Raw genomic sequence first — 15,505 nt, 5'->3', positions numbered from 1 at the left:
CTAACAACTTTACTTTTATAAACTTTACTTTACTTTTAATTTTATAAAACCAGCTCTCGGCCGTAAGGACCCTTCCGTAATTAGATTGAAGAACAAACTGGGTCCAAACTGAACATACAGGATTCAACTCAGACATAAATAACACACAAAAAAACGATTACAGATGATCGTACTCAAAAAAGGGAAAATCAACTTTATAATTAAATAAAGCAATACAGTCAATGTTTTTTGCTCCGACTCCATAGATATATATATGGAGTATATTTATAATTATAAAATTCTTTGGTGTTATATATATATAACAATTATTGTACTGACGTGTCATATTCTAACGCATATAAATATCCTCAATCTTCATTTCAATTCACAGTTGAGATCCTTACCTCGGACTTTAACTATATTACTAGTATATAATATCTACAATGTTAGGCATCATCTGTTTATTATTTGCCTTAAACGCTTACACGTCGGGTAAGAATTTAATATTTTATATTTTAGAAATTTAATTAAAATAATACTGTTTATATTTTTATTTTATATTTTAGTTTATTAACAATATTATTTTATATCTTTCGAATATCTTTTATATAAATATCAGTTTTGAAGTCTAAACGTAAGTTTCTAAGCACAAAACGATTCATGAAAATCATAAGCTCCAAAGGATCGGATTAATTATTATCTATTAGACAGTGTAGGTAACGAGACCTCTAGCCGATGCGGGGTTAGGCAGGTTAAATAAGTTTTAAATTTTATAATTAATGAAATTGTCCCATTCGAAATGGCAAATTAAATAAATTCATTTATCATTACATAGTTATAAATAAAATTGCATTATGGTAAAAAAATATCTTTGTGGAACAGTAAAAGAAGACGAGAAGTGCATTGTCCCGACATATTAAATACGGTCCCGAAGCTCCAGTAGTTTTGCGTAATATGTATTCATACATTTTGAACGAAATTCAATTGAATCCTCTTATATATTGAATTCAATCTTACATATAGAAAACAATATATAAGAGTATTTTCAAAAATGCTATCTACTTCATACCGCTTGTCCCGACTCGTATCGTGTAATATTATTTTTGAAGTATTACCTTTACGAAATGAGAATTAGAACACTTTAATCTAGATTTATTAGTTTTGTTTTTTAGAAATATAGTATATCTTAATAAGAAAAAAAAGAATTTATTAACACTCGACGAAGTTTTGAAATAAAACTATACATATCGAGATGTTAATAAACTTATATCGTATGCCATATTTTTTTATAATAAAAACATACGGACCTAGTTTTTCTACAAAATTATCAAAGATTATGAAAATTAGAGTAAATGCTCAGAGGAGGAAAAACGTTATCAGTTTTTGCGTGAACAACTAACGGTTCATAATTATCTAAAAACTTAGTAAAAGTACAGGCAAGTTAAATCAAAGATAAGCCGCCAAAGTGCAACTGAAATTGCTCCTAACTAAGTGCTAACTGTCAATTATTTTTTCTGTATAAGACGATTTGAGCGTAGAACTGCCTATGCTTCGTCGAACTCCATGTCAATTTTATTAAAATACATATACATACAGTCTATTGTTTAATGTGAATTGCTAAAATACAATGGGACAGACTTATTTTCGCATTAAAATAAATCGACGTACATCGGAACTTTAACGTACATAAGACAAATACCAAAACACGATTTTTTACCATTATATTAATGGATATTATATATAAATCATAGGGTACTTAACATCTGAAGGCGTGGAAACCTTTTGAATTATAAAATTACTTATCAGTGTAAAAATCACTGAGCAAAAAATATCATAAAATTAATATTCATAAAAAAAAACATTTATCTGTTTATACATGTGTATGAGATGTAACATTTGGAATTATTCTAAATTTTTAATAATGTTTAGATTTGAGTACAAAATTATTTACATTTTTCAAAGCTTCCTTCATCAAACCATGCAAGCCCGAAGATTCTGCCTGTATCATATCTTCAGCAAGCCTTGCCATTCCATTCTTTGCCAAGGGTCAGCCAGAGATGGGTATACAGCCCATGGATCCACTGAAGCTAGAACTCATCAAGAGCGACCAGGGAGGTCTTAAGATTATATTTAAGGACTCCACCCTGACTGGCCTTAAGGACTGCAGTGTTGAAAACATCAAGTAAGTTCTATTTTAAAGTTTTTTTATAAACCAGATTTTTCAACATCAATAGTTATACAAAATATTGGTGTTAAGTGAGTAAATGGTGACCAAGAGGCTGTACATCTTTTAGGTCCGTACATCTGTTAAGGCTGTTTTTAAGCCGTCTAATAGCGAATGAGCGTGGTTGGAAATTGTGAAAATTTTACACTACTAATACTTTATTGTACAATAAATGATAATATATATATTTTTATAAATCAAATAAAAATAACACGGATTCTCCTCGAACTACCCGCTTACCCGTTACTCTTTCATAAAAAAATAATAAAGAATCAGAAAGTTTACATATTAAATGACAGCTAATATTTAATATCTAATAATAAAACACTCAGAAGTGATCTATTTGCATATATTATATTACAGTAATGAAAGTTGATTTAAACGATAAATTTTAACCATATTTTCCTTATAACTTGTCATTACCGCATTCAACAACCTATTGTCTCCATTGATTATTATATTTATATATAATTATGTATTGAGTATTAAATTAAGTGTGTTGAAAACATATATTTAAACAGCAATTAAATCCAGGTTATGTTCTAATAGACATTTATAATCTCAAAATAGATTATGGATGCACGTATTTACTTGAAACATATCGCGTCGCATTTAACATGTAATATTCTTATATAAGAATACTTACATACTTTTCATATGTTTTGTGTTGATATAAAAAATATGTATTATCTGTTTGACTTAGAGATATATATTCAAATTTATTATCCTCGTAACATGCAATAATCGCATTATGAGCCAACACTTTATAAAAATACAATTTAATTACAACCTTTAAAATCATTTATAATTTACGAGATCTTCTCAGACGTAACCTGTTTCAAAAGTGCGAGGTTAGAATAATTAATTGCACTATTTATTTATCGTCATATGTGGCGGTGAAAAATATTGAGTTTTCTGCTTCTCAGTCCGCAATTAAGGTATCCTAAACTCAAATCGTATCTCAAAACCTCGTAAAGTCGTTGGTCCTTCGGTTGATCTATCTGCGATCATGTCGCATTGTCGTCCTATCGAGCTATAAGTTTACATACAGTATATTTGTTTGCTAACAAACAAACTTGTGGATTTAATCATGCACAGGTGATATTATAAGATCATCTAGGAGATATTTTGAGATTGCCTGGTACCGTTTTAGTCGTTATTCGATGAAGGAGGAGATAATTATTATATTTAAAAATATTTAAAAACCGTAACTGAAAAGCAGAGTTTTATAAAACAACCAAAGATCAATTATTTCTGTGATCTGAGGTGGCAAGAGGATAATATTAAAATAATCAGTATTGATATATTACTACAACCTTATTATTATCAATTTTTGCAAATGTACACAGCCATAATGTTCAGACCTTTTCTTTGAAATATAACTATTCCAATGCATACTTAACATCATTCGTGGTAGGACTTTGTGCAATGCTGGCTGGGAAGCTACCACTGACTTACAAATTCAACTGCCTCATTTTCATCAATTCATGGGTAACTACAGGCACAAAGGAACACAACTTAGTTCCCAAGGTCGGTGGCGCCTTGGTGATGTATGTAATGTTTAATTTGACGGCGCCGAAGTCTTTGAGCAATGGTGATCAGTCACCATCAGGTTTGCAGGCCCATTTGCCCTAACTATACTATAAAAAATGAACGATGGTTTATCCGCATTACACGTTTCCTCCACAATAAGAATCGCTTTCCTTGAAGTTATTGTATAACTATAACGCTAAATTACTGTTAATTAGCTGTCGACCAATGATATCTCGTCAATTTTCTGTCAAATGTTGTTTATTTGGCTTTGCTCGTCTTATTGCTGGAATAGATTATACATACCCAATAATAACCATTTTTTAAATTGAAATTGGCCAAATCCTTGATATTGCGTTGTCTTTACTTCTAGATATTTACTTAAAAAAATAAATGCTAATTTCTTAGTTTAAAAATTTAGAAAATGAATTTATTGAGTTTCATCCCCTACTTAGATTCCATTGGAACCTACTTCGAAAAACCTCGCAATCAATTTTAGTTATATGTACTGAAAAGTCTAATTTTTATTTAGCGTATTTAAAATAATAAACAGTAGCTACCTGCTTATTAAATGCTTAACGTGATTGCCGTGCAAAGACAAGGTTTTCTAAGCGAGACCAATTATATTTTCAACTACATAATAACTATATTATTTTCTTGACATGCGTTAATTATAATAAATGTAATAAAATTACCGTTATTAATATTAGTTTTTCCTTTTGCTATATCTCAGGTAGATATAGCAAAAGGAAAAACTGTATACGTGAACAATATTTTATTTATTAAATACGAATTATTATTACTGGTCTGTGACAGCATAGACAAGTAACCATCAGATTTATTTTACCCGGAGTTTCTATAATCGCTTTATGCAATTTTTTTTAAAACTGGTACTGTTTTGGAATTTATATGATATTCATTACTATTCAACAACCAAATTGTTACTATGAAATTTTCTCTAATTAAATAGAATATTATAATATGTATCGCCCTTTTAAACTTTAAGTATTTGATATGTAAGTCACGAATTAAAATGAGCCTGAAAATTTCCATACTAAACAAAATAATAGGGATAAAAGGATCTAGGAAATATACTTTCTTAATATCTAGCAATTTTTTTTCTTTCCTGCGAATTTATTGTCGTTTATAACATAAAAAACACATCTACGCAATTATACTTTGCCAATCCGCTAAAAATATCGTATATAAATCACGATTTGGATCTCACTAGTTGATTATAATTTTTGTATACCCTACAGACGGTTTGAAGGTTCAAACCTGAACCATGGAAGCTTACAGTAGATCATATTTTATTGTACTCGCTGCATTGAACAAAAAAACATGACAATTGATCCTCCGTATTTTTCATTAGTCCACTCTTTACGTACATAGAAAGGAAAATATAATAATGGAGCGGTTAAATATATATTATCGGTTAAATAAAAACAGCAGAATTAAATGTTAGCAGGTTGAATAAAGAATATAATAGATATTTGTAGTAAGTAGGTATAGCTGATCGATAAAAGTTAGATACTCAAAAGTTACACTGAACTCGTCTGCCAATACTAGGACTAATTAATATCTAAAACTACAGATTATTAAAAAAAATCTAGTTATAACTAAGACTAATTTATAGCCAGATTGTCAATACAATAATTTGTAAATCATTACATAGTATAAAACAAAGTCGCTTACCGCTGTTTGTCTCTATGTATGGTTAGATCTTTAAAATTACACTACGGATTTTGATGCGGTTTTTTTTAATAAATAGATTGATTCAAAAGGAAGGTTTATATGTATAAGACATGCACAATATAGTGGAGAAATACTAATAACTTTAGAGCTTTCCAAGATAGTATATAGTGATATCATAAATAAACATATTTTTTGCGCTTGTACTGCAAACGCTGGCTGAAACCTACAATATAGATCAAAATAATGTGCTACAGTATTGTACACCTTAAAAAGGTCTTCAAAAAAACGTTATAAGCCATTCTGTAGTACTCGTATATTTAGTATCACCATTGCATGCGTGCGAAGCCGGGGCGGGTCGCTATTAATCTAATAAAAAAAACCTTAATGATATTTCTCCTGCCCAGCTTGTCGTAACAGACTGATATTTAATAAATAATTATAAAGTAGGTAAGAACAAAATTATATGCTTTTTTTTACTTCTTTATAATAAATGATACAATAGAAATTATATTATGACAATAGGCTATTATAGATCATTAATGTCTAATAGTACCTAAGACATTTACGACATATAATTATACGATACCGGAGCGATGTTCGTATTCCAAGCATGAGCTACAAACTACATTTAGCAATAATCAAATGTTACAGTATAGTAAATACGTTTATGACTCCCATTCTAATTTCTTTCAGAGCGCCTTTTCTTTGAGTTTAACGTGATAGTTCGGCCTTTACTTTAAATGCTAGATGCGCAAGATAACACGTTTTTTAGAAATAGTTCGGAAAAGCAAAGTTTTGTAGTTTTAATTAAGTGTAATGTTAATTTTATACTATATAATATACATTTATTGTTTGATTTATTTACTTGGTGATAAAGCATTGCGCAAGTCCTTCTGGGTAGGAACCACCTACTAATCAAAACTTCTACAGCCAAACAGTAATACTTCACACTGTACAGGCACAAAGTACATAAGATCTTAGTTCCACAAGGTTGATGGTGCATTGGAAATGTACTTCTTACAGCATTAATATATATGTTCGATGGTCACTCAATGGTAAGTCCATTAGGTGGTATTTTTCATTGTCGGTCTACCTATTTTATATATAAAAGAATATGTATTGATTCTCAAGCATTAAGTTGTGTAATTTAAAAAAAAAACAACCTATACTTGCGGTTCACCCATTTTGTTTTGTTATATATTCGACTACATTTTAGTGCATATCTTTGATTGGATGATTTTAAAAAAATAACGTGCAAATGTATTGATATATGTATATGGATAAGTATTATATCGTTGTGATCGTGACATATAATAAAGGTACTGAAGTAATTAAAAGCATTTGGAGTACCATCATAGGAAAAGTATGAGATGAAAATCATTTTAAAATGTGACGCTAGTTTAAGTTACAATCACAGGAAATGTAGGTATTTGAGAGAGGACATAACGTCTTGAAAATTGAATAATTTGAAAATTCCGGTCAAAGAAGTGTTTTTTTTAAATAAATTTATTTTTGTTAACACAGATATGATACATCTAAAATGAAACAACATGTTGCTTTAAAATGTAACTTGGTACTCACGGGAGACTACAACATTGATGGACAACTATTAATTTTAACAGCCCAGGGTAATGGCAAATATAAGATTACTATACGTAAGTATATGCAAATAAAATTATAACAACAATACTTTACTAATAGGAGACTTTTTTTGAGTTCCTTATCTGAACAAAATTAAACCGATGTATAATTGTATATATCATTTAAGAATATGATACCTTATCCCAGAAAATGCAGTGCATTTCGAAGAAGGCTTTCATCATCATCATCATCATCATGATCAGCCTGTGTCATTCCACTGCTGGACGTAGGCCTCCCCCAAAGCGCGCCACTGAGCCCGATCTTCGGCCTTTCTCATCCATGGTCTACCGGCCACCTAAAGGCTTTAGTATAATATAACAATTATGACAGACAACATCTGCCGACAGATTGCCTTCTATGTTATATTTGCCTAAAATAATAACGTATTTTAGAGGACATGCTGATTAAAGCTGTCATCGACATTTCTACGGTTAATGGTAAGGATGGAAAACCTCACTGGCATATTTCCAAGTGGAGCTACACTTTTGACGTTTTAACTGGGACCACCTTTAACTTCGAGAATCTTTTTAACGGAAACAAAGCCCTTGGTAACGTATTGAATGTACTTCTGTATATTTTGATAAAATATGTCGAAGATATATAAGTAAAGATTTTATGACAATTTTAAATTAATTTCATGATACACAATAAATAAGTTGTTTGAATATAATTTAATATATTCTAGTATTATTGGTTTTACTTAGTAAAACCAAATTCAAATTAATGATTCATGGTTTATAATTGCAAAACATTTAAAACTCCAATTGGAACAAAAGAAAAGGGACATAATATTTTGATAAAATTTCAGCTCAGCCAGTGTTAGATTTCGTCAACACCAGTTGGAAGGATGTAATGCAAGAAATAGCACCACCAATCGTCGATGCCATCATTGCTAAAGTTATCCATGGTGTGGAATCCTTGTATAAATCTGTACCCATTGACCAGCTGCAAGAATAGAAAAAACATTTATCACAATTAATTATGTACTTAAAATTCAAGATTTGTGTTATAATTTAATAAATGGTTTCAATGATAATTATAGTTTTATTAATATGTCTTTGTCGTATGTACATAGAATCGTAAGATACATGTTATGCGGAGGAATGAGGACGATGTTGTAAGGAAGGTCTTGAGCATGGATGTGGATGGATATAGAGGTAGGGCACGACGAAAGAAACAATGGATGGAAAGACGATATGGCTGGAAAGAATGTTACTTGTGAGATGACGTCTGACAGAGAAGTATGGAAGAATAAGACATGCTGCGCCGACCCCAAATAAAATTGGGATAAGGACAGGAGGATGATAAAATAAATTTGATATTAGTAATAAATAGATTATGTTTCCATTTATGTTCGATATGTTAGGTTAATATGTTATGTTAATATTCGTTTTTATAAATCAGAAGAAAAAAATAGATTTTAATTGATACTTTTTTTTTAAATAAATTTTTGAAGTTGCATTTTTGACTTATTTTGAAAAAATCTAAAAAACGTGATAACTCAAAAATTGTTCACTTTTGCATATGCATATGGGGGTTAAAATTATCACAAATAATCACCCCTATCACCTCCTAACGGGAATACGTCTAATTACCAATAACCCTGAATAATATGAAAATCTTAACTCGTCGGAATCTCTATTGTAGGGGCTCCTCCCTTGTGACCCCACAAATGGGACAATTGTCCTGGGAGACTCAATCCGGCGCTGATCTCTAACTATTTTAAGGAGTATCAAGTTAAATAAACTAAATGCTAAAAAGAAAATAAAGAAATAAAACCACAATTATTTCGTTTTTGTGAAATATGTTAGGTATGTACTTATGTAATTAAAGAACGTTATTATTGTTAATGAGATATGGATATCTTAGTGTTAATGACAAGAGTAAATATATTTAACAGTATGCTTTAGCTGTGGGTAGGGTTTTGTGCAAGCCCTTCTGGGTAGGTACTACCCACTCATCATATATTCTACCGCCCAGCAACAAATCAAATCAAATTATTTTATTCAATATAAAAGCTTATTACTACTTAGCACTTACTTATTGATTGTCAAATAATACAGCTCCACCAGTTCGGAAAAGAAAATACTATAACCTGAAAAAAGCAGGGGAAAGAAACTCAGCGGGTCTTTTTCTTGTAAATCTGTGATTATTTACAAATATTCAATATCAAAAAAAGAAATAGCCAGGAGGTGATCGTTTCATTCCCAAGGTGTGCTATCAACCATGAATTCATTAATTGTATAATATTATATACACTAAACGAGTGTAATATTTCAGAGATAGCATTGTTTACATCATACTGTACCTGCTTTCTATTAATTTTAAAAACTAAGCAGTCATCATCATACTACAGCATGTTTCTTCCCAACAAGAAAGGGCAAGTAATTTATGTATATGAGGACCTGTACCAACTGTGACCTCAGGAGACCTTTTTCCGTCAACGTCAACCCAATAAAAAAAAAACAGTCAAAATTCTATTGTTAGGATAAGAAGTATAAGGTCAACCACACATTCTCTAATTCAATAGTGATAAAATTTCCTGATCAGAGTTTCATTTTGAGAATTTGGATATGTCACAGAAAATCCCGGAGGCATCCTGTGACTCCTCCTAGGCTTCATAGATATTTTTAATAAGCCTGATACCTGCGTCGGTAGTCGAGCGACCCCTCATAAATTCAAATTTGATTTGATTCAGATTGTCTGTTAAAGTATTCTAATAATTTATATGAAAAATTTTGCTGAGGGTAAGTAGTATAGAGTTCGGCCTATAGTGGTTGGGGTCTGAAGAACTACCAGATTTAAATATTGGAATGACTTTACTATGTTTCATCAGGTCAGGAAATATAACACGTTGGACACAACTAATAAAAATTGTTGCAAGATAAGGTGCAATCACATCGATAATTGAATTTATCACCTTTACCGAAATATCCCACAGATCGGCAGTTTAAATAATATCTAATGACTTAAACGGCATTATATCAGTGATAAAATATAACACAAATAACGTTATACTTACTATAAAAATTACTATAAAATATATTTATAACTTTTATTATATATACTATGAAATTATTTTTACTAGCAGATACCTATGTAATCAAATGGCTGATAATTTTAAAATACAAAGGAACACAAAATCAACAAAATGACAAATGACAGGTGTCAGGTGTCGTTGTCAAAATATGCCCATACTTGCATGCACTTTATTTGATTCTTGAGTTTAATTTTTAAAATCATTTTATTTCGAACATTTTGTATCAGCTTTATCTTGAAATATGCTTTGTCCCGAAGTTTGGAGTTTTCCTCCACCCAAGGTAATAACTTCATATAAGAAATGTGCTAACTTGGAAACTGTGATAAGTGCAGTTGAACGAAACTGTTTTTATAAAAGTGCGATTGTAACATGTGCAGATGAACTACATACGCCGCAACAAATTACTGAAATTTTACTAGAAGATACTGATTATTACAAGGTGTTCAATTGTCCTTTAACAGAATTTGTGGAGCCAGCATTTATACAAAATTTTGTAAAATCGGGAAAACTATATTGTCTTACAGCAGATGTTAACTGCATAGTGCAAAACTGTGCAGCTATAACCCCTGATGGAGTATTAACATTGAATATTCTCGAATCTACATATCAAACATTAGGTCTGGAAGGAAGTAAATGCCCTCATAACTATTATCAAGTAATGATTAACTTAGTAGACATAAAAAATGTAGAAAGAACCCGAAAAGCCCTATCCAAAATTAAGTCATTAAATTTTTATGTATCTTGGGAACCAGATAAGAATAATGTTTGTCCATCATCAATTGCAAAGTATTTCTGTGACAGAAACTTTGAAGTGTCATGTCACAGCTTAGAAGTGCAAAAAATAACGCCAGATGTCCGAGAAATACCAACTTTAATAGATTGTGAGATAGAAGGAATTGTAGAATGGATTGGTATGCTGGCACATGGAGCAGAATTATGTCCGACAGAGGATTATGTTAGTTCATACAGTGAGCCTGAATGTGATTCACCATTACAATCATCTAGAATATCACTATTAATTATTAAAGGATTTTTAACTCCAAATATAATATCAAATGCATGTAAATCCTTAGCAGATTATGTTGAATCTCGGGAACTAAAAGACTATTGGTCTTCAATAAGCATACAAAGTATAGAGGATAGCTTATGGCAGTGGAGTGCTAGTAGCCCTAAAATGTTTCAGTCCCAAAATAGTTCATGTAATTTTTTCTTTTCTGAAGGTGGATGTGCAATTTATTCAATAGGACAATTAAGATATTCATAACTTATTACTGGTGTATTTATTTTGTTTATCTACATAGAACAACATGATAAGCTGATTTTATATGCTCTGGTGCCATATACCATACCAATGTATATTTTTAATACATTTTTAATACGGTCATTACTTTCACTACTTAGTTTAAGAACTTTCTATAACAAGAACAATTCAAATCATTTAAAATAAGTAATTTCATTAGTGATAACCAACATTAAATAAATTTATAGCTTTTGCTGTTAATAAATACTTCAATAGTCAAAATATTGTACTGCTTTCTTCTGTATTATGCATTTCCACTTGTGTGAAACCTGATCAATTAAAAATCAAGAATTCATGTTATATGTTTCTGAATATTTGTGAGACAAAGAAATCCCAGTAGCATTTATACTTCAGAAAGGCATAATTGTCTTGTTGTTCATGTAACATTTGTTTTTTTTTTATGTAGGTTTAAATTTCCTGCAGTGATACTGAAAAATCATAGTTTCACAAACAAGGAGTTTTATTAATGAACTGTTGTAATAATATGGACATGTTTTTCATTAAAAGTATAATAGGTTATGGGTTAATTTATTTTAATTTTAAAACCAATGTATAAATTATGGTAATATTAAATAACATTGAAGTAACCCTCTGCATAAATTACTAATAAAATCAAAAACATTTAAATAAAAATTCAAGTCATATAAGTATTTATTTAATAAACAAAACAAGCTGCAGTCTGATATTTCATATATCAACATTCCCTGCACCAAATAAAAATTAAACCAATACAATCACATTTTTCACTGATTCAGAAATGCTACACAGGCTTTGAGAAATAGTTTGGAATATAATATTTTAACCTCATCTTATACACTACATAATTCTATACCTCTAAATAATAATAAGACAATAATATTGAGTGATAAGATGATAACAAGATATAGACATTGATACTAATATTTCCCACTTAGCATTGATATTAAAAGGGACAGGTATTGATTAAATAGTTGCAAAAATTGGAAGACTATCAACTACTTAAGCAGATTTGGCTAATCCAATCACTCCACAAGCAATACGAGCCCCAGCATTTCCTGTGGTCTTGCTGAGTTCATGGCCCCCAACACCAAGATCATCAGGATCGGCGTGTACTACCAAGGTGCGTCCAATGATACTGTTAGGTCCCGCAAGTGAGATTTGGGAGTCTTGAATGTTCACCTAAAATTAATATAGTTAGTTTCAATAGAATGTATCACATTAGATAGAACTGAAGTTTTATTAGCCTCTCAGTTACCACATTAATACAATCTATGTGATATGTTTCATTATTTTATAAAATAAATGTTTAGACATAAGCACTTGTATCATACAAAATTCTAAATTTTCTGAATCTTAGTGGTTTTGTATAGTACACATATCCCACCCAATACTTTTACCCACTATTATCAAGCAATACTTTTAAGTCAGTTTTAATTCAAGCAATGAGTTAATTGTTATATTACCTTTGTGACACCACCATCAGTAGAAGCTTCAATGTTGCCAAGATCTCCAACATGACGGACTGAAGCATTGGGAGCTCCGTGTTCTTGTTTCAAAGGATTGAAGTGAGGTCCTGCTGATGTGCATCCATTTGTGTTGTCACCAAATTCATGCACATGGAATCCATGTTTGCCCTGGAATTCAGTTATATTATTTGTAATGGAATAATTTAAGTCTGCATTATATTATATGGTAAAAAAAAAAGTAAAAAGATTAATTATTATTTGAAATGTATCCAACATTTTATTAGTCCTTGAAATGCAACCTATCCAACATATCAAGGATACTTGTAAAGACAATTATTATCTTAAGAACATTAATGATTGATAAGATTCATTGACTTAATGAATATGTGTCTCATCACACTTTGGGTTTTTACAGGAAAAAGTCTACAATATCATGGGTTTAATTATAGTATATACATAAATGAATTATGTTCCAATTCTATGTATATAATTTACAAAAGAAAATGACTTAATATCATAATAGTATAGTATAATAGTAATAAAATGTCATAATCGTCTGTATACTAATTTACCTTCAGCTAGACCTAATGGATGTCATAAGAACCAACTAAGGGTTTTCTTTTTTTGCAACCACATCTTATACCTCATCCATGAAATGAGGACAAAGTGAAATAATCCACTGACAAAAGCATTACTAAAACTAATTAATAAGAATGAAAGATAATTATTATTAAGTCCAAAATTCATTATAGAAAATAATAAACAAATGTCATCAAGAAATTCATTTCGTAATTCAGAAGCATATCAGTTATTATACATCAGTTAAATCAATAAGTAGCACCTTTAATTATACAAAGCAATCTATAATTCTACAAGCATACTCATTATGAAATAACTCATTATCATGAAAGCAAGGTCAAGTGACCCATGTACGCATATCAGATAGGTATAATAATAGAACAAATTGAAAATATTTTTTTAATTGTAAGGTTTTTTAAAACTAGTTGTAACTTGTAATAATAAAAAACCTAGATATATATATATATATATATATATATATATATATATATTTTAAAACAAACTTATGTAATTTGTGTTCCATATGAACTTGCTTACTTATTTTGCTTTAATATGCAATATTTCAATACAAATAAATTCATTACTGTTTATATCTTCAAAAATATAAATCTTTATTCCTGTTTATTATGGACATTTCTCCTAAGCAATTGGACTGATTTTGATGAAGTATTTTATGTGTCTTTGAGTAGGTCCTAGATGGATTAGATTGGCCCCCATAGGCACTACCATAAGGAATACAAATTCTTATTTCACCCAAAGTCCAGATGGGCAGTTAGTTACTCTATATTTATCAATATTTACCAAAGTACTATGAAATACATATTTCATAGTACTTTGGTAGTCAAGCCCAACATACAACATAACTTCCTAGAGTCCACATTAGAAATAAATATATTTGAAAGATATTAACATTAAGTTTTATATAATAATAAGATTTATTATTACACTTTAGTGACTATCTAGTAAGACATAAATATTCTATATCAAGTTACATTTTTTCATTATTTGCAAGTCATTGTAGCATACAAATATTTAGTAGAAATAATGAAAGCTAAATCAATAACTGCGATTAATTATATTATATTTAAATATCATAGATAATAATTTACCTTTGATAGTCCCTTGACTTCTCCCGAAACTACAACAGGGGAACTGTCATCCTGAAATAATAAAGAATCATAATTAATATGGTGGTCTTGTAACTGAGATTGTGTATAGTTATACACCACTGATGAAATCATTAACTTTTTATACAATATTTTTTATAGACTTTTTTTTTAAGTATTATAGGTATTCGTGATCATGACCACTCACAGCAATATATTTTTTTAAAGGGACTACATAATTGGAATGCAATTTTAAGTATATACAAAGCTCTGCAATTATACATACACGTACCGTACTTGTATATGTAATAAGCTTCTAGAAAATGCGTACATACTTAAATGTACATAAAATAATAATCATATACATTCCTTATTTTAATAAGTTTTAGTTTACCTTGTAACATAAATCTTACTATGAAATTACGTCAACCTCAAGGTTATCATGACGAGCAATTATAACATATCAAATATATTATATCAAAAATACCTTCTGATCGAAGAAGACTGTGCCACTTATATCACCATTTAAAACGCACACTGCTTTGGCCGGCATTATTATGCAATTTATTATTTAGGAAGAATAACTATGGTAGATATTGTTCACTATGTTTACTATGTGAGGGAAAATGACTTAAGCTTAATTAGCTATATAGAGATAAAAAGTACAGTCAAATACAGATATTCACAACGCTGCAGTCTGCTGGGTAATAAAATGAATATTTGTATTTGTTGAAACCTCAAACATATAGCCGGTTTCTTCTGATATTCTGACGTATATAAAAGGTTTTAGGTAACTTTTCAAACGATAAGTTATCTGTGGTTATTTTTTGGATGATATGATAATTATATTATGGATGATGTCTAAATATAAAGAGAATAATACACCAAATTATTATACGATAAGACTGATTGAGTTTATTAAGGTTTCTAAATGTTCAATATGTTAAGACAATTAATTAGTTTATT

At 29.9% G+C, this 15,505-nt stretch overlaps 4 protein-coding genes across 4 annotated transcripts in view; 3 read left to right on the top strand and 1 right to left on the bottom strand.

The window, feature by feature from the left end:
- Window positions 1-4,576, top strand: part of LOC113395185 (protein TANC2) — a 311,678-nt gene extending 307,102 nt beyond the window's left edge. The window contains exon 18 of the mRNA XM_064216204.1: window positions 4,560-4,576. Coding sequence (XP_064072274.1) covers window positions 4,560-4,562 — 3 coding nt within the window. The 3' untranslated portion in view covers window positions 4,563-4,576. The remainder of the gene's footprint in view (window positions 1-4,559) is intronic.
- LOC113395173 (protein takeout-like) lies at window positions 1,918-8,105 on the top strand. Its single transcript, XM_026632742.2, has 4 exons — window positions 1,918-2,161; window positions 6,953-7,083; window positions 7,462-7,617; window positions 7,878-8,105. The coding sequence occupies exons 1-4, from the start codon at window positions 2,037-2,039 to the stop codon at window positions 8,024-8,026; spliced, it is 561 nt and encodes a 186-aa protein (XP_026488527.2). The 5' UTR covers window positions 1,918-2,036; the 3' UTR covers window positions 8,027-8,105.
- Window positions 8,106-10,263: 2,158 nt separating this feature from the next.
- Window positions 10,264-11,378, top strand: LOC113395170 (uncharacterized). The gene has a single exon (XM_026632736.2). It carries the CDS (start codon window positions 10,351-10,353, stop codon window positions 11,371-11,373), a length of 1,023 nt encoding a protein of 340 aa, XP_026488521.2. The 5' UTR covers window positions 10,264-10,350; the 3' UTR covers window positions 11,374-11,378.
- Window positions 11,379-12,048: 670 nt separating this feature from the next.
- LOC113395175 (superoxide dismutase [Cu-Zn]) lies at window positions 12,049-15,316 on the bottom strand. Its single transcript, XM_026632744.2, has 4 exons — window positions 15,027-15,316; window positions 14,543-14,593; window positions 12,852-13,022; window positions 12,049-12,567 (listed from the first exon to the last, which is right to left on the bottom strand). The coding sequence occupies exons 1-4, from the start codon at window positions 15,090-15,092 to the stop codon at window positions 12,388-12,390; spliced, it is 468 nt and encodes a 155-aa protein (XP_026488529.2). The 5' UTR covers window positions 15,093-15,316; the 3' UTR covers window positions 12,049-12,387.
- Between the last annotated feature and the right edge of the window lie 189 nt (window positions 15,317-15,505).

This window comes from Vanessa tameamea, chromosome 11 (genome assembly GCF_037043105.1).
Source record: "Vanessa tameamea isolate UH-Manoa-2023 chromosome 11, ilVanTame1 primary haplotype, whole genome shotgun sequence".
Lineage (NCBI taxonomy): Eukaryota > Metazoa > Arthropoda > Insecta > Lepidoptera > Nymphalidae > Vanessa > Vanessa tameamea.
The sequence above is the reverse complement of the archived record's forward strand: the minus strand, read 5'-3'. Positions and strand labels throughout refer to the sequence as shown.